Source organism: Chelonia mydas, chromosome 25 (genome assembly GCF_015237465.2).
Source record: "Chelonia mydas isolate rCheMyd1 chromosome 25, rCheMyd1.pri.v2, whole genome shotgun sequence".
Taxonomy (NCBI): Eukaryota; Metazoa; Chordata; order Testudines; family Cheloniidae; genus Chelonia; species Chelonia mydas.
This window is the reverse complement of record NC_057858.1, coordinates 6,715,983-6,743,309: the sequence shown is the minus strand read 5'-3', so window position 1 is coordinate 6,743,309 and position 27,327 is coordinate 6,715,983. Positions and strand designations below refer to the sequence as shown.

The 27,327-nt window shown below is 53.9% G+C and overlaps 1 protein-coding gene across 1 annotated transcript in view; it reads right to left on the bottom strand.

The window, feature by feature from the left end:
* Positions 1 to 27,327, bottom strand: part of MYO1F (myosin IF) — a 46,223-nt gene that overhangs the window by 17,792 nt on the left and 1,104 nt on the right. Inside the window, exons 2-10 of the mRNA XM_037885775.2 lie at positions 16,919 to 17,056; positions 8,487 to 8,576; positions 7,441 to 7,535; positions 5,048 to 5,135; positions 4,310 to 4,399; positions 3,311 to 3,442; positions 2,716 to 2,850; positions 852 to 984; positions 104 to 300 (exon numbers count right to left, since the gene is read on the bottom strand). Of these exons, the coding sequence (XP_037741703.1) occupies positions 104 to 300; positions 852 to 984; positions 2,716 to 2,850; positions 3,311 to 3,442; positions 4,310 to 4,399; positions 5,048 to 5,135; positions 7,441 to 7,535; positions 8,487 to 8,576; positions 16,919 to 17,056 (1,098 nt within the window). The remainder of the gene's footprint in view (positions 1 to 103; positions 301 to 851; positions 985 to 2,715; positions 2,851 to 3,310; positions 3,443 to 4,309; positions 4,400 to 5,047; positions 5,136 to 7,440; positions 7,536 to 8,486; positions 8,577 to 16,918; positions 17,057 to 27,327) is intronic.

Here is a 27,327-nt window from a genome sequence, read left to right as displayed (position 1 = left end):
CAGATTCCTAGCCAGGACTTGGGAACAGCACAGAAGAGATTTCACACAAAGCCAGGGACCCTTAGGCTCTGGTTAACCCGGGAGCTTGGGGCACGACCCTCACCTCCACGAGGAAGTCAAAGACCCGCAGGTAGAGCCCCTTGGCTAGGGCATCGCGGGTGTAGGACGCCTGCTCCACGTTGAGGGTCACGTTGATAGACTCCGACCGGCCGCCCCATTTGCTGTCCATCTTCCTGCTGGTGACCTTGTCATTGAGCCTGTCCTTATCAATCCCCAGCAGGTAGGCGGGGAAGGCGAGCACTGCGCACAGGGAGTAAAAGTCAGGGTGTCTCTAGACACCCCACCAGCCCATACAACTCCCTCCCTCTGCCGTTAGTTGTTGTTCCCCAGCTTAGCCACACCCTCATGGACAAGGGGTGGCTGTGGTCTAGTGGTTAGAGCAGAGGTCCCGTGTGCCAGGACTCCTGGGTCCTATTCCTGGCTCTACCAATGTCTTGCTGAGTCACCATGATCCAATTCACTTCCTCTCTCTGTGCCTCAATTGCCCCATCTCTAAAATGGGGACAGTGATGCTCAGCCATGTCTGTATTGTGCTTTGAGACCTGCCGGGTAAGGAATTTGCATACAAGTTCAAAGCATTATTAAAAGCATCTCCACCTGATCTCACAAACTGAAAAGGCTAGCTTGAGGCATTCCGGTTCTCTGTCCATCTTTAAATCCCGCCTGGATATTGTAAGCTGCTTATCTGCCCTGACACTGGATGGAAATCTGCCCATTCAGCTGCCTCCTAGTCTTCTCTACTGGCCCTTTCCCGGGGCGGGGGGGGGACGGATTCAGGCTGCCGGACTCACGGTCAGGGTTCTCCACCTGGGCATAGTTGCCCTGTTCTCGGAAGCTGATGTTGCCCAAGTGCAGGATTCCAGCCACGATCTGTAGCACCAGCTGCTGGTCCTCCCTGGCGATGCCTATCACCTGCATGGCATTCTAGCGGGCAGAGAAAACATCCCATCAGCCTGATTTAGTTGGGGATTGGTCCTGCTTTGAGCAGGGGGTTGGACTAGATGATGGGCCCCACACTACAAGAAGGCTGTGGAAAAATTGGTAGAGAGAGTCCAGTGGAGGGCAACAAAAATGATTAGGGGGCTGGGGCACGTGACTTATGAGGAGAGGCTGAGGGAACTGGGATTGTTTCGTCTGCAGAAGAGAAGAATGAGGGGGGATTTGATAGCTGCTTTCAACTCCCTGAAAGGGGGTCCCAAAGAGGAGGGATCTAGACTGTTCTCAGGGGTAGCAGATGACAGAACGAGGAGCAATGGTCTGAAGTTGCAGTGGGGGAGGTTTAGGTTGGATATTAGGAAAAACTTTTTCACTAGGAGGGTGGTGAAGCACTGGAATGCGTTACCAAGGGAGGTGGTGGAATCTCCTTCCTTAGAAGTTTTTAAGGTCAGGCTTGACAGAGCCCTGGCTGGGATGATTTAGTTGGGGATTGGTCCTGCTTCGAGCAGGGGGTTGGACTAGATGACCTCCTGAGGTCCCTTCCAACCCTGATAGTTTATGATTCTATGAGTCCCTGGTGTTATGGCTGTAAACTTATCTTGGGAAGAGTTGGAAAATAAAAAACACCAGCAAAAATAAACCTGCCGTGGACATTTCGGAAATGGAATATTCAGCCAAAAAAAAAAAAAAAGAATGTGGTTTTTTGACAGCGAAAACGGTTGGGGGTGTCCTGCGGGACTCCCAAGGGGTTTAGGCGTGTCCGCACGTTCAGAAATGTTGCCCGAGAAGAAAGCAGCATCCGCTCCCAGGACACAGTGAAACCCGGACACGAACAGCCCTGCTGTATCAATCTACCACCACGCAGACAGCACTACTGAAAAGCAGCCACCTCTGGGGTGGGAAGAGAGTGACGAGGTGGCAGGTAGCGCCCTGCACAGTAGTGGCTGGTTGACGTTGGCAGAGGACTCGCCTCTGACAAAACGTGCCAGGGGCTCATTCCTGCACATGCAGAGCAGGCGGGACCAAGCAGGTGTAGAAAGCAGCCTGGGATCCAGGGTACCTGCCTCAGAGAGGAAACCGAGCTGGTGTTAAGAGGGAGCTTGGTACATTTATAAATGGGACAGGGTGGCCCGCGACAGCAGAGGACTGGAACAGTGACCGAGGAGGTCCCTTCCCATCTTGGGTTCCTACAGATGTGGCTGAGTGGACCTTGGAGGCCCTTGGCAGCTTTGCCCCTAAGGGGTGCTTTTTGTTGCCATGCGAATGCTGGGGAAATAATACAAGATGGCGGCACCCCTGGTTCAGAGCCCGATCCCCACCCATCTCCAAGTGTCCCCCTCTCAGACGGCGTGCGGGGAGCCCAGCCTGGCTGTGTATGGCCATGGGCTCTCGGCACATGCCCAGCACAATGCAGGAGGGCCAGCTCCGCCAGCCTGTCCTGTTGATGAGCTGTTATCCGGCATGTGGCTGCAGGCAGGTTGCCACTGTCCCCACCTGGATGTCCAGCCCTTTCTTTCAGCTCCAGCCAGTCCCTCTGGAATACGGGGCTGGAGGGCCTCAGGAGTGGGAGAAGATGGGGCCCAAAGAGCTGCCTTCTTGGGGGGGGTCAATCCCGTTTTCACCCACAAGCTGGGTTAGGTCAGATCAGTCCAAAATGTACAAAGACACATTCTAACATGCCCCACTGTGAGCACCCTCCCGTCCCCCCGGGCCACTCACCATGGTCTCATGGAAGTCGCTCCGGTCATCGGTGCCGTCCACCTTGTAGGTTTCGGACTGGTTCAGGTAGTAATAATAATCGGGGTTCATGATCCCCAGGTTCTGCTGCTGCTCTTGGGAGGCCCCTTCAATGAGCTGCCGGTAAAGGAGAGGTGCAGAAGCAGGGCTGGGGTCAGCCCATGGAAATGAACTGGCCCTCAGGGACCCCCTGCTCTGCCGCTTGGGGCCGGCTGTCCCCACCTGGAGTGCCATCTCCTGCTCAGCCAGAAACTCAGGCCTATCAGCGGCTCTAGGGCACAATTCTGCTACAGACACTACAGCGTAAACGCCTAGGGGCACGCTCGCTCATTTCCATGCACGGATGCCAACACACAGCCGTGTCCATTTGCACACTCAGACACACCACAATGCCCACATGAACGCATATGCACGTTCACTTACTCGCACACACATACGCTCACACATTCGTAGGCAGTCTGGCACCCACGTGCTGATGTGCACGTTCACACTCAGCCATGTTCACGCTCCTGTTCACACGCACACTTGACCGCCATGCAGCACCAGATCCCCCGAGTGCCCTGGTTTGTCAGGGTACCTGGTAGTAGATGTGGAAGTTCCTCTCGCTCTCATTCTGGTTCACCACCCTGGATTTCTCCAGCAGGAAATTGGAGATCTTCCCTCCATCCGGCTCACCGCCCCGGCTGAACTGGATTTCAAAGTATTTCCCCTGCCGAGGGAAGACATTTCAGCCGTGAGGCTGCAGGGCTGCGGTTCTCTGGGCATCAGCCAGAGGCCGGGCCATCTTGTTTTAGGGACCCCCCCTGTCTATGGAAGTCTCTCCCACCTCCTCCCAAGACCCTCTGCCTTCAGGCCTCAGCATGTTTCTCTTCCCCACACCTGCTGTCTCTTGTCACTGGCAGCTTTCTGGGGCAGGGCCTGTCTTTGATTACATGTATATACAGCACCTAGCACGCCAAGCTTTTGACTCCTGATCGGGGCTTCTAGGTGCTACTGTAAAACAAATAATAGCAATAGACAGGACTCGGGGCAGGGTCTTTCTTTTTGGGTCATCTCATCTCTGACTTTCTTCCTGTCCCCTGAAGGGTTATCTTTCCTTCCCTTCATCTGGGGCCCAACCCTGAGAGGCGCTGACCATCCACAATGGCAATGCCTATTTAGGTCCTTCCTACAAACACTGTCCCGATCCCTTTCCAGGCTGCACCGCCCACAGAGCCAGCCTTCCCACTGGCAGCAACCCGAGCAAAAGCCCGTGCTGCTGGAATGGGGAAACTGAGCCATGAGTTGCTGATGGGAGTATGGGGCTCTGATGGTGAGCCCCAGTGCTGGAGAGGGATATAAGCCAGTCTATGGGATTCAGAGATTGCACATGCAGCCTGAAGGAGAAGTGCCCCGAGTAGCCACTTGCTTTGCTTGTGCTTCAGGCCAGCTCTGTTCCTATCAGACTTCCCCAGGGGATGGGTAGGCTGCAGAAATGAGCCAGATACCAGTGCCTCCCATGGAACTATCACATCTCCCTATCCGCACACCCCTCCCCGGGACCGACTAGCAGTGAAATCTGGCCCTGGAGACTTACAAATCGGCTGGAGTTGTTGTTCCTGACAGTTTTGGCGTTCCCAAAGGCTTCCAGCAGAGGGTTGGACTGCAGGATGATGTCTTTCACGTGCTGAGGATTAGAGCAGAGACTGGGCAAGTCAGAGACGGGGCAGGTCCGTTGGCTCATGGGGGACTAGTCGCAGCTTGGTAGGTGCAATGGCAAAGGGCTGCCAGAAAGCTGGCAACGTTGCACTTCACAGTTTAGGTGCAGGGGATTATTGCTAGCTCTTGGCTTGGAGCAGGTTTGCTATTTCCAGCTCTGGGTTAGTAGGATGGAAGGGCATTGCTCGATGGTAGGCTGGAACAAGGCGGGCACTGCCAGCTCCTTCTTGGTGTGTGTGTGGGGGAGCGCTGCCGGATCTTTGTTGGGAGCGGTTGGTTTGGAAGGGCCAAGTCCTGGATTAGAGCAGGGCAGGCATTGCCAGCTCTGAGCATGGAGGGCGGGGTTTGAAGAGGAAGCATGGTCTGCTGCCTGGCATGTCATCACCTTTCCCGGGCTAACCTAATGTGATCTCAGCCGGCGGGGAGAGCTGAGGAGCTGCAGAAGACGGGGAAGGAGGAGCTGCCCTCTGGCAGAGAGAAAGACGATTCAAACCTAGGAAAGTGGGTGGGAGGGAAGGACGGGATGGAGCGAGGTGGGGGAAATGGAGAGCAAGAATGAAGAGCAGACGAGTAGAGAGAGGGTCAGAGAGAGCCCGGGCTGCAGAGGGAGCCGTACCTGCACTTTCTCTCCACCTCCGGACACTTTGGAAATGTAGCCCATAATGTACTTGGCTGCCACAGTTTTTCCAGCCCCGCTTTCCCCACTGCAGAAACATTCAAACAAAACAGGGGGAAGTGAAATAACCTGCCCAGTGTCTACATTTCCAGACAGAACCACTGTCCTGCTGGAGGTTTCAATCACCTCTAAGCCTGCTGTGGGTCTCAGAGGCAGATTATGCTTTTGTGGGGCCCTGGGCCACAGCAAGGGGGACCCGTCCCCACCCCTTCCACCTGCAGTGCCCCCCGTCCCTCTCATGCTCCTGCCAGGGGGCGGGGTATGGGGGCTTCCCCTGCTCCCTGGCAGGAGCATCAGGCGGGCAGAGCAGGGCAAGCCCCCTCACCCTGACCCCACTTCCAGGCAGGAGCGCTGGGCGGGCGGGCAGAGCGGATCCATGTGCGGGGCGCCCATTTTTACGGGCCCCCGCAGTTGGCCGGGGCCCCTGGGCATGGACCTCATTGGCCCAGTGGCTAATCCGCCACTGCAGATGGGCAAGGTATCTCCTTGTCCAAAGACAGAATATTCATTCCTACCCTAGAACGGGGTGCAGACAGTGACAACCGTCCATTGATGACTGAACTTCTCTCTTTGGGCCTGTTTTCCTGACCCTCCTTTGTCTATTTAGGTAAACACTATGGGATAGGGACGGTCTCTTGTTCTTTCTGTGCAGCGCCCAGATCTCCCTTGGGGCATTGCAATAGAAATGATAAATAATTTTATAACTCGGAGACCCTTCTGTATTCTCTCTGTGTCTGCGGAAGGGGAGCTCTTGCTGGGTACAGGAGGCTGGTCCAGTTTTGAGTTAAATAGCTCTTCCTGGTCCCTGTGCCTGGTAGTGCAGTGAAGGAGGAGCGGAGGTGTGCAGCGATATGTAATCCTGGCTTGATGGCATTGCAGCAGGGTGGTGATGAGATTCCAAGCACCGCACACTCTGGCTCCTGGCTGAGGCCGATGCCTGAACTGTTACTAGTCCTGGTGCCTTGTACCTGGAAGGGAAGTCTCTGGACTTGCCCCACATCCGGACAGCTTCTTTGCAATATTCAAACAGACACATGACTTGCGTCAAGGTCATTTCCTGTGCTGAGCTGCCGTCCTCTTGCATCCCAGCCAGGCATATTCGCTTTTGGCAATGTGGTCCAGGGGACTGAATGCGGCACTCAGATTCAGTAAACCTGGGCTCTATTCCCGGCTCTGCCACAGACCTGTGGGATGACCTTGTGCAAGTCGTGGCCCTTCGTTGTGCCTCAGTTTCCCCTCTCAACCTTTGGCTGACTTGTCCGCTTAGACTGAAAGCCTTTGAGGGCAGGAACTGTCTTTTACTAGGTGTACGTACAGCTCCTGGCACAACGGCGGCGAGCCATGATCTTGCTTCATAATGAAGCATGCAAAGTGGCAGCGCGGTGGGTCATGTGAGAGAGGAAATACATTAGGGCTTGTCTACATGGGAAAGGTTAGCTAGTTATGCCACTATATAGTCTAGTTAAAACCGCGATAGCTATACCAGTGTCCACACACACAGGTATAACTCTAGCAGTTTAAATTCACACCTTCGCTTATACTGCTCTAACTTTCCCCTTGGGCTGGTCCAGAAGCTTGTTCTCTTTAAAGTGGATGGGAACTATAACATATAAAAGCCTAGTGGTGATGACCGGTGACGGCAGTACACAGGACTACTCATTACATGGAGCGGTCCAGGGAAAGGGAGGACTGATTTTGAGTATGCCTGAGAGAGAGGGCTGGTGCAAGCTCATTCTTAGTGGGTTTGTGGAACCCTCTCCTAGCCCAGCGTTTCGTTGGACACCGTACCAACGTGCTCCCTGCTAGGAATGCAGAGTCCAGGACGTCTGCCAGTTCCTTTGATGACAACACTGACGAACAACCTCACACTGCGATGGGGCTTTCCATCCCCGAGCACTTTGCAGATTACACACATCCACGGGGCTCGCTGCACCCCGCCATTGCAGGGCAGCTGCCGTTGCAAGGCAGCCTACCCGCGGCTTCCCGGAGCATAGCAACGTAGGAGAGGAAGTGAAGAATGCTGTACCCAGTCAAAACTGGAAGAGGAATTTAGGGAGGCGGGACTGGAATTCAGCCAAGACACCAGCACTAACAACCCTGACCATATGAAAAGTGTCGTGGAATCTCTAACGACCCCAAGGGGGCAGGACTTTAGCCCCACACTTCTGGTTTACTTCTTCTCCCGAAGACAGCACCGCTCCCCATAGCGCCGCAGTGGGGTATTGGGTCAGTACTGGCCTTGGGAAACAGACCTGACCCTGCTCCGCAATGGAGATCGACCCCCACGTCCTCCACCCAAGTCTCTCTTATTTGGGAGTCGGCGTTCTTGCTACCTGATAATGACGCACTGGTTCTCTCCATCGATCAGCATATTCCGGTACATGTTGTCGGTCAGAGCGTAGATGTGGGGCGGATTTTCATACTGAGCCTAGAGGCCAACAAACAGATGACGAGAACAGTGGTTACTAACTACAACGCAGAGTCTAACGCACAAACCAGAACCCTCTCGGTGAGCAGCGCTTTCCCTCCACTTCCCTTCTCCAGTGAGGCACTCAAACAACCTTAACTCTGCCCTACAGCAATGCCATGTGGTAACTATACAAGTATGACCAGTGGCTGTCAACCTATTGACCATTGTGGGCCTCGTATGCAGCACTGTGTGTGTTATGCGGGCTGCATCCACACAAAATATATACTACCCGTATGGCCCTGAGGACGTCAGATGGGCTGCCGTTGCGCGTACCTGATTGGGCCGCAAGCAGCCCGCGGGTCGCAGGTTGAGAACCACTGAGTATGACAGTGGCATGGTAATGCTTGCGACTCCAGGTTAGATTAAACTGATTTTTAAAGACACATTAGAGGTTTTAAATCTTTCCCCCCCCTTCAGGGCAGAATTAAGGTTTTTTGGGGGCCTTAGCTGTGAATTTCCATATCTTAATACCTTTGGGTTTCTTTTAAGTGTAACCTTAACTCTGAAGTTCCTGGGCTTATAAAGCTGTTTTTTGGAATAACTTCAACTGCTCAGTAATATTTTTTTACCCTAAGTTGCTGACATGTATTTTCAACCTGAACACAGGTTTTGTTTGGAAATATATACTGCAGTAACCCCTATAGGCCCCAGAGCTGGAGAGGAGAAAGACACCCAGGGAGCTGCCCACGGTCACCCAGCAGATCACAGAGTGAGCTGGGACCAGAGCCAGGCCTCCTGACTCCCAGTCCGAGGCCCTAGCCTAGCCTGGGGCCCGTTTATACAATCTGTTAGAAATGTGTCCACGCCTTGCACGTTATCCAAAGGTACAAGACAGAGTAGCCCGAACAAGGAGTCATGTCAAACAGCCCCGCCACAGTTCTAGCCCCCAAGACCAGCCGGCCTCCTCACCGCTCCTTGGTAGAGCTCAACCTCCCGGTCCGTGAAGTAAGGCATCTGCTTGAAGGGATTGACTGAGATAAGAACCGAGCCAATGTAAGTCTGAGCTCTTTGTTAAGGTCCATCAGCTTCCCTCGTGTTTCTCCTTCCCCCTTCCCACCCAGCCCTGCACACCAGACATGCCATGGTATCCAAAGCCAACAAGACCCAAAAGGACCGCGGTAGCTTCAGGAGCATGGTGAGGACTTTGGTACAAGATATGGGTCCAGACCAGCTCCACCACCCCCACGTGGGGGGATTTGGGATCTGGAACAGAACTTGGCAGAGGTGCTGGAACTAGGGGTGCTGCAGCACCCCAGGGCTTGAAGTGGTTTCCATTAAATCCAGGGTTTACAGTTTGGTTCCATGGCTCTCAGCACCCCCACTGTACACATTGTTCCCACACCCCTGGAACTTGGCAGCTTGCTGGGGGGCTCACTGCAAAAAATCTCCCCATGGCGCAGTTAAGGCCCAAGGAGAGTGATGGCAGATGGACAGTTCTGGGCTTCTCTGGCTCCTTCTAACCCCGGGGCCATGGACTGGTCACACAGATTGCCATCCCAGGGGAAGGGGCCATGATGCCGCACCTTGATCAGCAGGAGAATTAAGGGGTAGCAGCAAGCGGGGGTGCTGGAACAATTTTTATACCAGGGTGCTGAGGAGGGAAACCATGGGAATCATGTAGTTGGTGTTTGTTATTACTACTTCAAGCCAGCATCCCTAGTTCCAGCACCACCTGGCAGTAAGTAAAACACATGGTGTGCCTTCCCTGCTCATGGTAAGGGAAGAGCTGGGCTGCAGCGGGCTAGGGTGACCAGATAGCAAGTGTGAAAAAATCGGGATCGAGGGGGGGTAATAGGGGCCTATACAACACAAAGCCCCAAATATCGGGACTGTCCCTATAAAATCGGGACACCTGGTCACCCTACAGAGGGCTAATGGCACAGCCCCTGTCCCTCCTGGCAACTTCTGACATGGGACTGCAGGAAGGAGGCACTGGATTTCCGCCAGGGGCAACGTTGGAGGAGTTTGTTCTTTGGGACCAGTTCAAAAGGCAGAAGGAAAATCGGATTCAGTGCCACCCAAGGGCCACATTTCAGGTGTTCGGCTCCCTTTTAGGCACCTCGAGAAGGGCCTGGGTTTTCGCCGGACTTCTGAGCTCTTTCGAAAATCTGCCCACTTAGGTCCGGTGCCAAAGGGGGAGCGGTGCGTTTTTGGAAATCGGGCCCCAGCTGTGGGTGCCGATGTGGAGCACGAGTGAAAACTCTGCCCCTTGTGGCCAGGAGGTTTCCCGAAGCCCGCCCTTGCCCAGCAGCACCTGGCGGGTGGTCTCCCTCCAAAGCCTTGTCCTGCGGAATAACAAAGCGTTATTGTGGCGGTCTTGAAACGGGCTCCGCTCACATGACATCACCCCGTGGCGAGGCTGCGTTGCCACCACAGAATATGCAGAAGGCCGGCCGATGTAGACTTTGGGTTTGAGCCTGTATTGGAAAAAGGACACTGCACTAGACGGACCAGTGGTCATCTCCTATGCAGCAGGAGGTTGGGCACTGGACGAAGACGGGCCAAGGGTCTGGTCCAGTGTAAGGTGGCTCTTCTCTTCTCAAGACCTCTCCTCATGATGCATTTGCAGAGTTTTCGCCTCCTACCCAAGCTCAACAGAAGCTTTCTGCAGCCTCGGGCTGGACGAGCGCCCAGGACAGGCCCATGAAAACAGGGGGCCGCCCTGCACAATCAGATCCAGGTGATGACCCCGTTTGTAGGCACCCACCACCTCTGAGTTGTGGCCTCCCCAGCGAGTATGTCGCAAGCGAAACAAGCGGTGAAAATCGCAGCCTGTTTTGGAAGGGCGGCCCCCAGCACTGCTTTAATGTGGCGGAACAGCCGTGCCACATGAAGGGGGCAGGAGGCCCGGCTCTGCGCAAGGAGCAGAGCATCGTCGTTCCAGCCTGGAGGTTAACTGGCCACAGCACTCTTGCCGGTAGCATCCTCCGGGGTCCCCAGTCACTGTGGCTTGGCCAGGGTCCTCAGGGGAGGGTTCGTGTGCAGCACAATCGGGATGGAGCACTCTGCTGCTCATCACACGTTACCACTACTTCCGGCCACCTCGGCGACGCTTGCCCCTGTCGGCGATGACAGCTCTGTGTTCTGCAGCCCATCTGGTCGCCCGAGTTCCTTCCTTCCTCGTCAGCCCCACGTACAGCAAACCTGTCTGCACAAAACCCCTATAAAAAGCGCTGAAGTCGGTAGAGATACGCGGATTCACGCTGGCTGAAGATCTGGGTCTAACGAATGACATTTACGACACCCTGTGTGCACTTCGCCCAGTTGTTGTGACCGACACTCAGCACTTCATAGGTCTCAAAGCCCTTTATAAAGGGGGTACAATTACCGCCCTGCTACAGATGGGGAAACTGAGGCACGGAGACACCTCACGGCTTGCTTAGTGAGCCGGGGTGGGGCTGGGGAATAGAACCCCCGTGTCCTGACTCCTACAGCTGCACCTTCTGCATGTACTTGGGCTGCCTCCCTCCTATAGACCTGCCCCATGGTATCTACCCAAGGTGGACCAAAGATGAAGGCACATGCACAGGAGACCCCAAAGGTGGAGAGATACGAGGTGGAGAGCGGGAGGGGCTATGGGAACAGCAGGGCTGGGGAGAGCAGGGGGGACCGTTGCAATGGCGGGCTCCGGGAGAGGAGGGTGGGTGTTACGGCGGGACAGCGTGTGGGGTCATACAGAGCTAGGAGAAGCCTCACTCCCTGCAGCAGACGTTTAAAGCAGGACCTGTCCCCCTCATGCCCACTTGGTTCAAGAGGCCGGGTGTGGCTTGTCCCCCAGGAGAGGGAGTGACAGTGGGGAATAGCGTGTCTCTTACAGAATGGGAAAGGGTGATGTAAGAGGAGGAGGAGGGGCTGGTGTTTCCTGGGGAATGCAGAAGTGCTCTGGACTGACTCATGGCTGGACACTGGGCCCTTACAGAGCAGCAGGAAAAAAAAAAAAACAACCCCAAAAAACGGAAGAAGTAGGTTTCTGGGGTTTTCTTCTTTTCTAAAAAAAACCAAACAGACCAAACAAATGAGCAGCTCCAGCCTTTCCGGGCTGTTGTCACAGGCAGGAGGAGCGCCCGCTCTGAGCTGTCGCAGAGCACAGCCTTGTAAGGACACAGCCTTGCCTTCGGTGGAAACCGCAGCCCACTTGAGTGCAGTGAACTCTGTCTCTGATGTGCTCCTCTTCCCTGAGACCTGCTGTAGCTCACTGCTCCCAGCTCCCCTGCGGGGGAACATTGTTCCCAGCCTGATAGCCAGGGAATTCAGTGCTCGGCCAGACCTAGAAAGATTTCCCTGCTGCCAGCTGGCCGCCTCCTAGTAGGGATGGGACGTGGAAGCAAAAGGCGTGCTCTGGATGGCCATTGGGACGGTGCAGGCCCTTGTCTGGGCACAGGGCCAGGCTCAGTCTCATGCTTCTGTGGGTCAAACCCCATGATAATCAAATAGAAGCTCAGGGGGAGTTTATGTTCTCAGACTGGTGAGCAAGGAACCAGCCAAGCAAAGAGCGACCCTGCAGGGTTGTGCTGACTGTCTCCTCCGACTGGCCTCGCAGCGAGCTCCTTAACGCCACCGCCCTGATATAGGCAGGATCAACATCCCCGGCCAGGCGGCCGTCAGAGACTCCAGCAGGAGGGGCGCTTGCGGCAACTCAGCCCTCCACAGAAACCTTCGCCCTTCCCTGGTGCAGTGCCCCATGTGGACGAGCGCCAGGGAAGTGCATGAGACTGAGATCCCAATGCAGGAGGCTAAGCAATATCGCAGCGACAGAACTAGAATCCTGGGCAACAGCTGGGCTGCCAGCGAGCATCTGGCTGCGTATGGTCCTCAGACACCAGCTGGGCTAGGGATGGAGGCGAGGCAGGGCAGCGTGAGGTGCAGTGGGACATCAGGGCTGGGACAGCAGGGGGTCTCGGCCTTCACAACTTCCTCTGGCAAAGAGTTCCACAAGTTGACTGTGCATTGTGTGAAGAAGAATATACGAACGGCCATGCTGGTCGTCTAGCCCAGTCTCCTGTCTTCCAACAGTGGCCAATGCCAGGTGCCCCCAGAGGGAATGAACAGAACAGGGAATCATCAAGTGATCCATTTCCTGTTGCCCATTCCCAGCTCCTGGAAACAAAGGCTAGGGCCACCATCCCTGCCCATCCTGGCTAACTGCCATTGATGGACCTATCCTCCGTGAACTTATCTAGTTCTTTTTTGAACCCTGGTATAGTCTAACAGGTGCCAAAGGACAAGGCTGGAGTGCATGGGCAGAGATGTGGGGCAGGCCAGGACTGGAAAGGCAGGGGGTGTTGCAAGGGAAGCTTGCTAAAATTGCATTGGCCGAGCTGCATAGAGGGCTCAGGACTCAAAAAGCAAGGGGTGCGCAAGGGCAGGGACTGAGACCCATCAGCACAGCTGCAGTCAGGTTGCCCATAACCTTGCGAAATCCTCCACGCCATCTTCTCCAGTTTCACACCCCACCCCTCTCCGCCCTGAAGAGCCAGCTGCCGCCCGTACATGCCAGATGAAGAGGAACAGCTGAAGTGACTTTTGGAGTCCATTAGCCTATTCCTCAAATCCAGGAAGTGCTTCCCCTCCCCGACACAACATTGCCACAGAGCGCTCCCGGATCGCGCCAGAGAAGCCCGGGGCCACTCCTTGAGCCTGCTCAGCTGGATTTGCTCTCTTTGCTGGCATCCACTGACAGGGACACGTGAAATCAGCGAGAGCCCCAGAGCCGCCGAGCATGCTGTGTGCACTGGGGCAGTCCCAGGATTCTGCAGAGGCCCCCATTTTGGAAATAGCCTTCGACTGGAGCAGTGGAAAGCGTTGTTCTTTAGAACGGCTGACGCCAGAGAAGCAGCTATGGGCCACTCGAGAGGCCTTAGCATAAACCACAAAGTCAGCCACTGGATCACAGTGCTATGGGGGAGCACAGCCACACCGCCAAGGTGAGGGGCTGATAGGAAACACAGCTGTGTCAGGGGGCCAGGGGCAGGAACCGGGCCAGCGAGGGCTGTCTGCCTGTGCCACAGAGCACAGAAACTTTGGGCTGGGGGCTAATGGTCTTGGCACTGGGATCTGGGAAGGGTTCCAGTGCTGGCCCCAGAGCCTGAGCCCTTAGGCTGGGGGTGCAAGGTAGGAGGACACCACATGGAAAGAAATAACAACCATGCTACCTCCCTTTAAGCCCTCAAGGAAAATTCTGTCCCAGGACCTGTCTGGCAGCAGTTCTGGTGTGGCGCACAAAGGCCCAGGGGCAGGAGTTGAGAGGGACTGCGCAGCTTAGCTCATGGGGGCTAGCTGAGGTTGCTGCTTTTTGGGGGTTTTTTGAGGAAACTATTAGCTATCCTGGGTTGCAGAGCTATTTGCTAGACAGCAGAAAAAACCAGCAGGGCTCATGCTTCCTGGGTTCTGTCCGTGGCTCTGGGAGAGGAGTGTGGCCTTGGTGGGTGCACAGAGAATAGCCAAGCACATAGATTGGGCAGATTCTTTCTGAAACACAGTGTGGCTGAGACTTGGGTGTGCTATACCAGAGAACTGGATTCTGTTCTCAGCTCTGTCCGAGGTTACTTTATCTGTAAAATGAAGGGAATGGCACTTGCCTGTCTCATAGGGAGCGGTACGAAGCCTCGCTCAATTGTAAAGGTTGCACAGAACCAGCAGAGGGTGAAAGAGATGAGCCTGGCTCTCGTGGTCTCCTGGCTCCCAGCTCAGGGCACCTTGCCTGTCACAGAGATAAAGGAAGCAGAACAGTCTCCTGAATGTAGGGACCGACTGCAAAATTTGCCAGGTAGTGCAAGGAGGCAAGGAATAGGGCCCCGATGTCCAGACCCAGCGAGGGTGCGGATCTCGCCACTTGAGCCAGTCTGCCCTGAGATAAGGGGATGCGGAACTGAAATGAATTCCTTCAGCAGCGGTCATGGTGCATTGGAGGCCCAACATTTAGATTTTGTAAAGATAAAGCCACTAAATACAGAAAGGGCCCGATTCTCCATCATCCTGCCTCTCGTGCACTCATTTACACCCATGCAGTGGGAGTGCAAAACACAACCGTTCAGCTCTGGGAAGATGTGGCACCACTTTGCACAGTCTAAACACTGGCACAAGTCACAGGGCAACACAGCACCTGGCCCACAGAGTGATGATACTTGCCTGACTGTAAACCGGTATTAAATGGAAACATTATTTCATGATTGGGGTTGTTTTATATCTTGTCCTGCTGCAGTGCTGGGAACCAAAACCCCAAAGTGCTGTCCAATGGATGAGAGCCAGGAAGTGAAACTGACCAGTGTGGTTTCTGTATCTGAGCAGACTGAGAGGCACCAAGGCAATAAGTAGCATCAACGATAGGTAAACCGGTTTCTGTGCGGGGCAGGACGGCAGGAGCATGTTCCATTATGCACCATACTCTGCACTGGCTGTCCATTCATATTGGGGGGCAATGCCAGGTACCGCAATGGTCTGTGCCCCAGGTGTTTCAGAGGATGCCTCTCTCCCGGGCTCTGTTGCAGTAGGTGTGCTCCTGCTGTCTGTCTGAAGGCTGGAGCTCATGGGAGCTGACCGTTGGCTCCCATCAGGAATACATTCAACTCTTTTACGGCGATGCAGCTCTGATTGCCGGCTTTCCACTTGGTGCAGGTTCTGGATTCTCCCATCACTCAGTCTTGCTTTCTTTTGAGGCTCCCGGTACTGTCCATGCCAAACGCAGGGGGGTTCAAGCCAGCTACAAAAAGGCAGAGGCTTAACTGAAGTGCCGATGTGTTTTCCCATGAAACATGCCCTGGTGCTGCGGTGTAAATACTCATCCTTTTATCACGCAGATGGACTCCGGCAGATCGGCTCCCAGCTCCAGTCAGCTTAGTTATACTTGGCCTCATTATCCCACACCCTGGTACCCTGTGTCTTCCAGCCAGCCCCCTGCACTGGGGAATTTATACCGAGGCTGCAGTGGGCTGGCCACAAATAGAAGAGATTGTTCCGCATGCTCTCGCTAGGACCGGTTGGAACTGTTTTTTGACGGAAAATTGGGTTTTCAACCAAAGAATTTTTGTGTGTGAAAAGTGTTCAGTTTCTGCAGAAAATTTAGAAATTTCGTAAAAAACCAAAACATTTCAATTAAAAATGTCTCCTGGGAAGGGTGCAGTTCAGGTGGCGTACACTCCCATTCTTCTCTGTGGGCCTGGCTTTCTGGCCAGACTACATCTTCCATGATGCATCGCAGCCAGGGACTCCTAATCACCAGCTCCCTTCACCAGCAGGGTAGAAAGTGGTGCACCATGGGAGATATATTCAGGTTCCTTATACTCCCCTTATGGCCAGCCAGGCTTTTTGGCTGGATTACATCTCCCATGATGCACTGCTTTCTACCTTATTAGTGAGGGGAAGAGAGCATCATAGGAAACCCTGGCTGTGATGCATCATGGGAGATGTAGTCTGGCCCGAAAGCCCAACTGATCCAAAGAGGAGAATGGGAGCATAACTAACCAGAACTATAACTCCCATGAGGCACTGCTGCCCCCATTTCAATTAGAATATTTTGGTTTTTGGCCAAAATATTTCACCAAAGATTCAAATGGCCAGATCATCACGACATGCAGGCCACGGGTCCGACTGAGCCCGTCCTGCAGAGTTGGGGGAAGTGAGCTTTCCAAGGGCACCTGGCCCGATTTCTAACACCGAAGGCCAAAGTATCCAAAGACCTCAGGGCTGGAATTTCAGAAGCGCTTCGCACCCAGCAACACCCACTGAGACACTCCCTGGCACATTTTCAAGTGAGCTCAGCACACCCATGGGCAAAGCTCTTTTGAAAATCCAGGCGCTTGGTTTGGTGGTAAATGGGAGCGGACTTCGTTTGAAATTCCGGCCCTGATTTTGAGTGCCGGAAAATTCTGCCCTTGGGGGCCCAGGGGGAGTGCGCACTGGTCCATTCAGCCTTGCAGAAACACCAGGTGTCATTGCTTCTCGTGCCTTCCTATGCGAAAAGCAGGAGCTTCCATACACAGATTGAGATAGGCATCTGGTTTTATGGCTGCAGTTGAGAGTGCCTGCATCCACTGCTGAGTATTGTTCAGAGACTCACAGGAGATATCCCTACGCCTCCTACAACAACAGGACAATTGGGAACTATTTCCCCCCTGTATCTCCAACCCTGGAAGGACATTGCTGATACAAGAGCCTGGGCTAGCCCCCCTTTACAGGGCTACCGCTAGATCCACCCGAAAAGGGGAGACCTAGAATTGCCAGAACAGACCCCAGAATTATTCCACTGAAAGGCACTTAGGTGCAGCCTTGCTACCCCAAGCATGGCCTGTTTTGGTTTCTATGAGATGCCCCAGTGCCCCCAGCATGGCCCCTGGAAAGGATACGAAGATGTAATCATCCATGAAGCGCTTTTTAAGATTTTCCACAATAGCGTCCTCGGAGATTTTGGAGAGAAGGACCATGTCATCCACTCCGCTCTGCTTGACATTGTGGCTCTGCCAGTGAAAAAGCTCCTTGCTGCCCTGTGGAGAGATGAGGGAGAATTACTGCATACAGCAATGCAAAGGAAATGCTTTTGAGAAAGCAGTGTGGTCCAATGGCTAGGACTCGGGTCTGTGAGTCAGGACCGGGGTGTGTGTATGTGTGTCTGACCCTTTCTCAGCCACTGACTCACCATGTGACCTCTGTACCTCAGTTTCCCCATCAGTAACATGTGAATAATAATGCTCAGGCCCCTTTATAAGGTGCTTTCAGATCCCAGGAGTTACATAAGAGCAAAGTGTCCCTATTATTTATGGTTCTAACTCATTTCCAAGATATTAAAAGCGAAAGTCTCTGCTAGTAAAACAGAGCACAGTTACAGCAAAGCCAAGGGAGCGGCGCCAATTTGCAAGAGCAGAGAATTTGCCCCTTGATTTAAATCAAGTACTGTTACCCCCGCACCCACTCCTCCACCCCCGCCCCCACCCCGCCTGCATGGTATCGCAGAGATTGGCCTGACGTTTGGCACTAGGCCGTATCACGCGAGCAGCACTTGTTGGACACGTCGCTTTTGGGGCCTGCTGCTCATCATCATCCAAAAAGCTCAAAAGGCTCCTCTGGGGAAACGAACGAGGGTTGGGGGTGTGGGGGGAGAAGGAAAGAGCAGAGGCCTGCTTTGGGTGCAGGCTTTGCCATGTTCTGCAGAATCTGAAATCCCGGGCCGTCCCGATACCAGAGCCTCCTTCCCCTCCTGTGAATCACAAGCTGGAGAGGCCCAGCCTCACAAAGATGACGCCAAGGAGAACTGCCATGTTACCGCCGTCTGGTTTTGGCCCCCAGGCCGCCTCGTTTTGGCCCCCAGGCCGCCTCGTTTTGGCCCCCAGAGCAGTCCAAAGTCAGGAGGAAGCAACTGCAGTGTACACTTTAGCTGGTGTTGCCACTTCTGAGGACAGTGGGATGAGCCCGAGCCCATCGAACTGGACAGCAGGCAGCGTGTACTGAGCGCCCTGACCGATTTCCTGGGACAATACCTCAAAAACCGGAAAATCCTGGGAAAACCTGGCCAGGCGGCAGCCTTGACTTTAGCCCACTTCCATCCTGCTGGGCTGCAAGCCGGAGGAGCTGCATACAAATCTCACCCCACTACGCTATGGAAAACTAAGCTCACAAACGAGAATGCTTCTCTGTATAGCGCCAGTGCCCTGTGCTCTCCCATATCCCATATCGGTCTGTCTCCACCAGTTACCTCTGGATTCAAACATGGTGTAGCAGACCTCACCCCTCACCAGGGCACCCCAGGCAGCCAGCCACAGCGCAAAGGAGGGGTCCTGCCTCCGTTTCCCCTGGTCACTGGGGCCGACTGAGTTATCCAGTCACCAGCCATCTCACCTATTTGGGAAAGGAAATATGTCCTCCTTCAAGTCCAGGGAAATGCCCACTCCTGGGCATAGTGTATAACTGCAAGCTTCAGCCGCTCTCTCAGAGTAAGACAATTCATCAACCCCAAACAGGGGCTTTATAGGGAGAGCCCTGATATTGGGGGCTCTGTCTTATACAGGTGCCTGTTACCCTCTCGCCACCCCCATCCTTGCTCTCTGGCCACCCTAACCCCAAAGCCTTCTCCAGCTGTGTTGCACCCAGTTCCTCCGTCGTTCTTCCAGGCCCCATTCTCACGGCCCAAGAGTGAACAAACCCCGGCTCACAGTTTCCCACGCTCCTGTTCCAGGGCTTCCGCACCACTGGCCTTTTACCACACTTCTTGTGACTGTTCCCCTACAACCCTCGCCTCAGGGCTCCTCTGAGCAGGCTTCCCACAGAGTTCCACGCCCCTGGCCCCTCCGCCGGCAGACCCCCCTGCGGGGTCACCCTCGTGCTAGCCGGTTCTTCCCCTTTACCCAGGGCCCCCCGCAGAACTCGTCTACCTAGTGGGGTTCCCCAGGTCTGTCACACCAGCTCCTATTCTCTCCCAGAAGCTTCCAACTCCTGCTCGCCCAGGTCCCTGCCACTCTCTTCAAGGACCCACCCCCGCATTAGGGTGACCATATTTTCCCACAGGGCTGGCCCGAAGCACCCCCCGACCCACGCAGGCTGTCCTGAGCCCTCCCTGCCTCCCGCCCGCATGGGGCTCGCCCGAGGTCCTCCTCCCCCTGCCCCCGGCGCGCAGGGCTGACCCAAGCCCCCCCAGCTTCCTGCCCACGCTGGGCCACTCCGAGGCCACCCTCTCCTCCTCTGCGTGTGAGGTGATCCAAGCCCCCGCGCTGCCCGCCTGCGGCCACCCCAAGCCTTCCCTCCTGTGCAGGGCTGGCATTGCCGCTTGCCCCCCCATGTTCCTCCATACCCCGCTAGGGGTCGCAGCCCACGGTTTTGGCGAAACTGTGTATTTGTTCAGTTTGCTTTTGCCAACTGGTGATCAGCTGGCAAGAGCAAATGGGACAAATGCCCAGTTTTGCCCACCCTCTGTCCTGTTTTAGGAAACCTGGCCTATGAGGAGAGGTGAACGAAAACTGGGTGTGTTGAATCCTGAGAAAAGAAGACCGAGAAGGGGACCTGATAACAGTCTTCAAATATGTTAAGGGCGAAAGAGGACAGCAATCAATTGTTCTCCACGGCCATGGAAGGTAGGACCAAAAGCAATGGGCTCCATCTGCAGCAAGGGGGTGAGTTAGGTTAGACGATAGGAGAAACTTTCTAACTTTAGGGGAGTTAAGCTCTGGACCAGGCACCCCAGGGAGGTTGTGGAATCCCCGTCATCAGAGGTTTTTAAGAACAGGTTGTACAAACCCCCCGTCAGGGATGGTTTAGGTTGGCTTGGCCCTGTCTCAGTGCAGGGGGCTGGACTAGACGACCTCCCGAGATTCCGTCCAGCCCAACCGTTCAATAGTTTTATGATTTTCCCTGAACGGCTGCATGGCTCTTTATAGCAGCCAGGTGCCCTCTATCAGGCCCCTATGGGAGGCAGCCAACGAGTCGCAGGTGAACTGGACCTGTTCCCTCTTAAAGGAACCAGTCTCCCTGTGACACTTGGGCCCAGATTCACAAAGGTTTTGAGCCCTCTAACTCCCACTGGTGCCACAGAATCATTTCCTCTCTGTGAGAGATGAGTAGGAATTGCTTATTTCCATTTTTCAGTGTATCATGGAGGAAGTCTCCTGAGGTTGTCTATTTATCTTTGTACTCCCGTGGCAGCTGGTTGGGAGGGAAGCTGCGGCCTGGGATTTAGGACTTTCCAGGCTATGCAAAGGGGATCAGAATGAACTGGGTTGTGCCAAGTTACTTTCCCTTGGTGGCTGCCATTTTGTGCTAAACTTTCATTTTTAAAAAAAGTATCTAATACTTAAGGCAGCAAAGAAAACCTTCCAGAGGGTGATCTGAGTGTAAACTAATGCAATGATGCCTACCTGAGTCTGCAGGCAGCCTGAAACAACAGCTCGGAGAGAGGTTATCTTAATAGGGTGTTAACTCTGAAACTTAATAATGACAATTTAAATATCAACTTTGTTCATCTCTTAGAACCCGGTCAAAGCAGACAAGAAAGAACTCAGGTTATTATGGTGTGATGGGCTGCCCAATCCACTGTGAGTAGCATCTTGTTTTGGTATCACAAAGTGGTTGTGCTTGGCATGTGGGGGGAGTCTGGTATGGGGGTGGAGCCGTAGAGAGTACAACCATTTATTTGTTTCAAGGCTGACCCCCGCTTTGGTCACTCCTCGCCGGTCTCTTCGTTCCAGCCCAATTCATTGCTCTAGCGAATTTCACTACGTTTCACTCAAAGCAGGAGTCGCTCATCAGGCCCTGCCCATCCGGCAGTTCCTAGCTCAGTGAATCTTCTGCATGTGGCTGCTGCTGCTCCGGAATTTCCTTTTTTCACTTGACGTGCATCAGCACCAGCTTTCACTTCTCCCGTCAGCCAGTTGTTTCTTCCGCTTCCCCTTTTTCTTCTCTTCCTCTTTTGCTTTGTTTTCCTCTCTCTCCTGGAGCCACAGAGCTGATTTTGGACTCCTGGTTTCAGACTGTGCCACATACTAATATAACTCTGGCCCAAGGATCCAGCCTGATTCCCACAGGAAATCAGAGCCGGTGTGTCCCAAACACCTGCTCTCTTTGTCCCCTCCTCTCTCACACGTACCACTCTTGTGCAGCCGGACCTCGCCAGAGCAGCTGGTTTCAGGCATTCTCTGATGAGGTCACATCCACTTGTGCGGATCAGCCCATTTCCCATCCTTGTCATTCCTGTACCTTCTCCACTGTGTCACCTGCCTCGTGGGCCAGCAGACGCGTCTCGGCTGGACGCAGCCAGGGACATGAAGCCTTCGGTATTGAGGAAACTCCAGCTGGTGTAGAAGGATGCAGCAACACAGGCTCCTGGCAGCTCATCACACCTGTCCTCTGCTCTCTGCATCAGCTCCCCGCAGAATTCTTAATCAAGGTCTCAATGCTTATCTTCAAAGCACGTCACGGCTTGGGCCCCGGCAATCGGAAAGCGCCTAAAGCTGCAGGATGAGGACTTGTAGTTGACAATGGGGGTACAATGCACCCCTCCAGCCCAATGAAACGCTCGACAATAAGGGTACAACTGATTCGTGCAGCAGACAGAACTTTCTTGAGACAGTGGAATGAACTCCCCGAGAAACCGAGGCCCATCGCAAACTTCCCCACCTCCTGTTCCAAATGCAAGGCGCCTTTCTTTGCCCTTGCCTTCTCCAAAGTAACCACTTGTCACTGTGTAGATTTATAAACAACAAAACACTCCGCTGCACATGCGTCTTGGGGAGAGGACGACCAACATGTGGTAGAAGCTGGTCAAAAGAACATAAGAACCGCCATTCTGGGTCAGACCAATGGTCCATCTAGCCCAGTGTCCTGTCTTCTGACAGTGGCCAATGCCAGGTGCCCCAATCATCAAGTGATCCATCCCCTGTTGGCCATTCCCAGCTTCTGGCAAACAGGCTAGGGACACCATCCCTGCCCATCCTGGCTAATAGCCGTTGATGGACCTATCCTCCAGGAATGTATCTAGTTCTTTTTTGAACCCTGTTTAATTGCTTAATACACGACTGGAAGGTGCTCAGGTGATGAGCACGGTGTAAGAACCTATCTAGAATAGACTAGGATAGCAAGATCCCAAGGGAACACTGGGGTTAGTCGTAGGCCACAGTATGTGACTTCATGGGCCAAGTTCAGCCCTGCTGTAACTGTACTGACATCAGTGGGGATGAGCGTGGCCCCCTCCTGTCCTGAGCCACATGAGGTTGGGGGTGGGGGAAGAGGGGGAAATGATACAGTCCCTAGGTGGAGACAGATGGAGGCCACCAAACTGTGCCTCCCCGGTGACCCGAGCCACATCACTTACTAGCCTCAGGACCTGCTGTGGGGCCGTAATACTAGCCGTGAAGCTGAGTCGTGCAATGGGAAGCGTGACGGAAAAAAAAAGCCGTTATTCCATATAAACCCAACTCCACCTCCCTCCGGGTCCCCGGGGCACAAAACTCTTGCTAGACGGAACTGTCGCAGGATTGCGGCTAGTTAGCCGGGATTCTTAGCAGGAAGGACTCGGTGTAGGCAGGATTTTGAGAGACCCTTCAGAGAACTCAGCCTGTTCTTCCCTCTTTCTCTAGTTCCTCATTTGAGTTCCTTCCTCTGCCTCACTCCCCCATACACTCCTTCTTCCTAGTAAGAAGTTATGAAAGAAACCCAGTGAAGATGGGATCCTAGTTCAGATTAATCATGCTGTTTTCCTGTTATGCTATTATTAACTGGACAGTTGTATGACTATTCATAGCATTTATAATTGTGCAAGCGAAGCAAGGGGCTAATCGAGCCTCATGCTTCAGGGCATGGTCAGCTGGTCCTGACAAAGGTCAGGAAGGGATTGTTCTTCCATGCACAGCAATTCGCAAAGGGCCAGATGCATTTTGGGGCTTTCTGGCCTTCCTCTCAGATCTCTGGGATTGGCCATTACCAGAGCCAGGATACTGGTCAGTCTAGGCAGGCCCGTGGTGTTATCTGGCGTGCGCATCCTGAGCTTGCTGCATTAAAGGATTACGGCAAATAGTTCAATTTCCTGTATCACAAACAGGCTTTTGATCAATATTACACCCAATCCATTTCAGCCACACACTTGGCACCATGGGACTCCAGACAGATGGCTGGTTCTCACCCTTAGACATAGACAACTCACTGTTTCTTGACCAAGCTACCCTGCACATGCCTTCCTGCTCCCGCATGCATAGGTGCCTCAGTAAACAGCCGCAATGGGACAATCCTGGTCCCGTTTAGTTCAATGAGAGTTTTGTCACTGGCTTGAGCGGGAGCAGGAATTGTCCCCATGACAGTCCTTATACAGCACCTTCCGCTGGAAGAGCTCAAAGTCCTTTACAACTCCATGTGAGTTAGGCCTCACCATATCCTGTAAGGCAGGTCGGCCTCATCATCCCCTTGTGCGGGTGGGGGAACCGAGGCACAGGGAGGTCACACTGCAAGTCACGCACCCAAGGTCACACAGTGCATCGGTGGCAGAGTCTGGAATGTGTGATGTGCAGGCTGTGGTTCTGACCACCAGCCGCACGCCCTCCCTGTCACATACTAACCCCTGCCAATGAAAACTGTGAACACAAGTTTGTGAATCTGACTCATTCTTCACAATAAAGCTACGGGGTGAAGGGAGGCCCCTCCCTGCTAGCTCGGCCTGCTGAGGGAACTCACATGCTCACGGCTGGAGGATAGCTAGCTTCTGACTGGACAGAAGGAAGTTCTGGTCTAGGGCTTAAATCATAGGGCTAGCCGTCAGGAGGCCCAGGCTCTATTCCCAGGCTCCGGCTCCCCCTTACTGGCAGCCTTAAGTAACCATCCGCCGAGAAGGGGGCAATAAGTGAGTTTGCTTTCACAACTGTTAGCCCCCAGTTCCCCTTTTCCTTCCGCAGTAGCATCTTGTGGCTGCAGCACAAACCTCAGGCCCAGCCTCTTGCAAAATCCCAGAACTCAAGAAGTAGGGCCTGAAAATGTTGCCTGCAGCATTTCAGATGATGTCAGTGGGACAGTCACACACATGCCGCCCCCCACCCCCGGGAGGAGAGGGGTTAAGCCCTCACTGCCAGGGGGCAGAAAATGCCCGACCAGGGTCCTTTTCCTCTACGTTCTCAACAGCGGGGGCCTTTCCGATACCCTGGACGTGACTCAGAGACCCAGTTCTTTGGGGGCAGGGACTGTCTTTTAGTTCTGAGTACAGCGCCTAGCGCCACAGGCTCCTGGTCCATGGCTGGAGGGCCGAGACACGACTGCAATACAAACACATAAGTAACGACAATTGTGATCATCACTCTAATCAGAAAAGGTTCCACCTTCTGTAAGGCTCCCAGGGGCTGGACTGGCCTCCCACTGGTAGTTTTAATTACTAGGGCCCAGATCCTCGGCTGATTTCTGTGGAAGTTAGGAACCTAAGTACCTTTGAGGACCCGAGTCAGGAGCCAGGGGGTCCGATTTGACATTCCAATGATTGGGAGAGGTTGTGTTTCACGCCCACCTTGCACTGGTGCAAATGACAACACAAGGTACCAGGCGATAGAATTTAGCTCTTAGTTTGTCTCCCTGGCTTCTTAATTTCTCTCTCTTCTGCTGTTATTTCTCTCTGAAACCGCCTCATTTAACTGGGAGACAGTTTGTACGTTTAGTGTCGTCCCAGCCCAACGGCAAGTGCCTTCCTGCATTCACCCAGCCCAACGAGTCTAGATCAGATTTACAGATTTTGTAAGGCCAGAAGAGACCATTAGATCATCTACTCTGACCACCCGTATAACACCGGCCATTCCATTTCACCCAGTTACCCCTGCACTGAGCCCACTAACATGTGTTTGACTAATACACCTCTTCCAGCAAAGCAGCCAGTCTGGATCTGAAGAGATGGAGAATCCACTACTTCCCTTGGGAGCGTGCCCCGTTGATTAATCACCCTCACTTATTTCTGTGCCTTATTCCTCATGTGAGTTTGTCTGGCTTTCACGCCCAACTGTTTCTCGCACACCCTCGTGGAGGAGCTGGCTCTAGGTGTGAGTCTAGCGGCTGCTACTCATCTGTTAGTTGTGATGAGTGAACACTAATAACGAAACCTAGGGCCTGATGCCCCATGACGCGGCACCTTGTGCAGCCAGCCGTTCACAACAGGACGCAGAGGGTGTAAAATACGGCTAAACTGTTGCCGTCAGTGACGATACGATACGCAGGGCAGCGGGGATTCTAGACCCACTTGTTTGTGCCCTAGTCTGACACGCGATGCTTCATCACCGGCTGTCACCGGCGCTTACATTTGCTAACTGCCTCTCCCCCTACTCCCCCCGACAGCTCAGATTTTTTGCACAGATAAAGATCTGACACAACTTCACCAGCGATCTTGAACACCATCTCAGCCTTGTTTCAAAGGGCAATTCCAGTCGGGAAAGCAAGAAGGAAAAACAAAGACAGCACAAAGCGGGGCAAAGCATCACTTCCAAAAGGGGGGCAAACTTAATACTCCCTGAACTATCCAAAAGACTGAGAAAGGGATAGTGCATTACCAGCCAGGAAATCAAAACCAATCCAAATGACTAGAGCAAACAGGAACGGGGTGTCCAACTGCCCCGGCACAAAACCCCACCTAGGACCTGAGAACCCGGGTGTGTTTGAGCTGCCACTTACGGGAGTACGAGTGACAGGAAGGATGAGTAACCTTGAGGTCAGAGCACAGAGGGGGCTGTCAAATGCCCAGTTCCCAGCTCTGCTATCGACTTCTTGTACGGCCTTCGGCTAGTCACGGAACAACGTCGTGCCTCAGTTTCCTCATTTGCAAAAGGGGGCTGATACGCCTGACTCGCCTCGCCAGGGCAGGGGTGGGAGAGCTATGTGAAGTGCATTGAGATGCTCAGAGAGGAGCGGGGAGCATCGGAGCTTGCGGGGCAGCCAGCTAATGCGGGGGGGGGGGGGGGGGGGCGGTGGCAAAGCCTCTAGCTCGCTCCCCGGGCTCTGCAGGACCAGGAGAAGGGAAGGATGGAAGACACAGAGGGAGTAGATATCTTGGGGGAGGAGTCCTGCTTGTATCCGCAACCACACTCTGAAAAGGTGCACCGTGCCGCTGCTTCTCTTGTTCGGGGTGTTTTTTTTTTAATCACACCTCTCGGCATGACTGAGAGCCATCCTCACGCTGTCTGTATTTAACCCGGGGGCAGATTCAGCTCTGCACCGACACTGGGACAGCGGCAGCTGGCATCTCACCTATTCAGGATCTCCTGAGCCCTCTGGCACAGGCTAGGGCAGCCTCAGAATGACTTTCAATTGAGACCAGCCAGGCTGGTGGGGTGCATAGGGGTCGTTTAAAACCAGACAAGCCAAAGGCCTGACTGTAGGGGCAAGTCTCACACTGCTCCCCACACAGGGGACCTTCCCTGGTGCGCGGATACCGTGGGGATGGGGACTTTGGAATCCCCTCGAGAGACAGGGCCTGCCCCTGCCTCAGTATCGGCCGCGCTTTCCCCTCTGTGTTCACACTCGCTGCTGAGTCCCGTCCTGGAGAGGCAGAATGGGATTGTCCAAGCTGGAATTTTGCCTACAAATTCGACTCCTCCAAAACGTGTCATGGGCTCCTTGGTGGTCAGAGCCTTGAGAGATGGTCTTGTGGCTACAGGACAGGTCTAGGGATCAGAAAACATGGGTCCCCCCAGGTCTTATAGACTGTGATCCAATCAGCCCTTTACTTTCGCTTTGTTAAGCTGAATAGCTTGAGCTCCTTGCATCTGTCACTATAAGGCATGTGTTTAATCCCTTTAATCATTCTCTCTGCTCTTCTCTGACCCCTCTCCAATTTCTCAGCAGCCTTCTTGAATTGTGGGCACCAGAACTGGATGGACTGTTCCAGCATCGGTCGCACCAGTGCCAAATACAGAGGTAAAATAACCTCCCACCTACCACTCCAGGCTCCCCTGTTTATGCAGCCAAGGACTGCATTAGCCCTTCCGGCCACAGCACCACATCGCGTCATAAGAACACAAGAAGGGCCACACTGGGTCAGACCAATGGCCCATCCAGCCCAGTATCCTGTCTACCGACAGTGGTCAATGCCAGGTGAACCTAACAGGTAATGATCAAGTGATCTCTCTCCTGCCATCCATCTCCACCCTCTGACAAACAGAGGCTAGGGACACCCTTCCTTACCCATCCTGGCTAATAGCCATTAATGGACTTAACCTCCATGAATTTATCCGTTTCTCTGTCCCGCTGATTCTCTCTCCTACACCCCCATGTCTTTTTCGGAGGCAGGACGTTAGGCGTTCCCTGTCTTGGCCTTCCC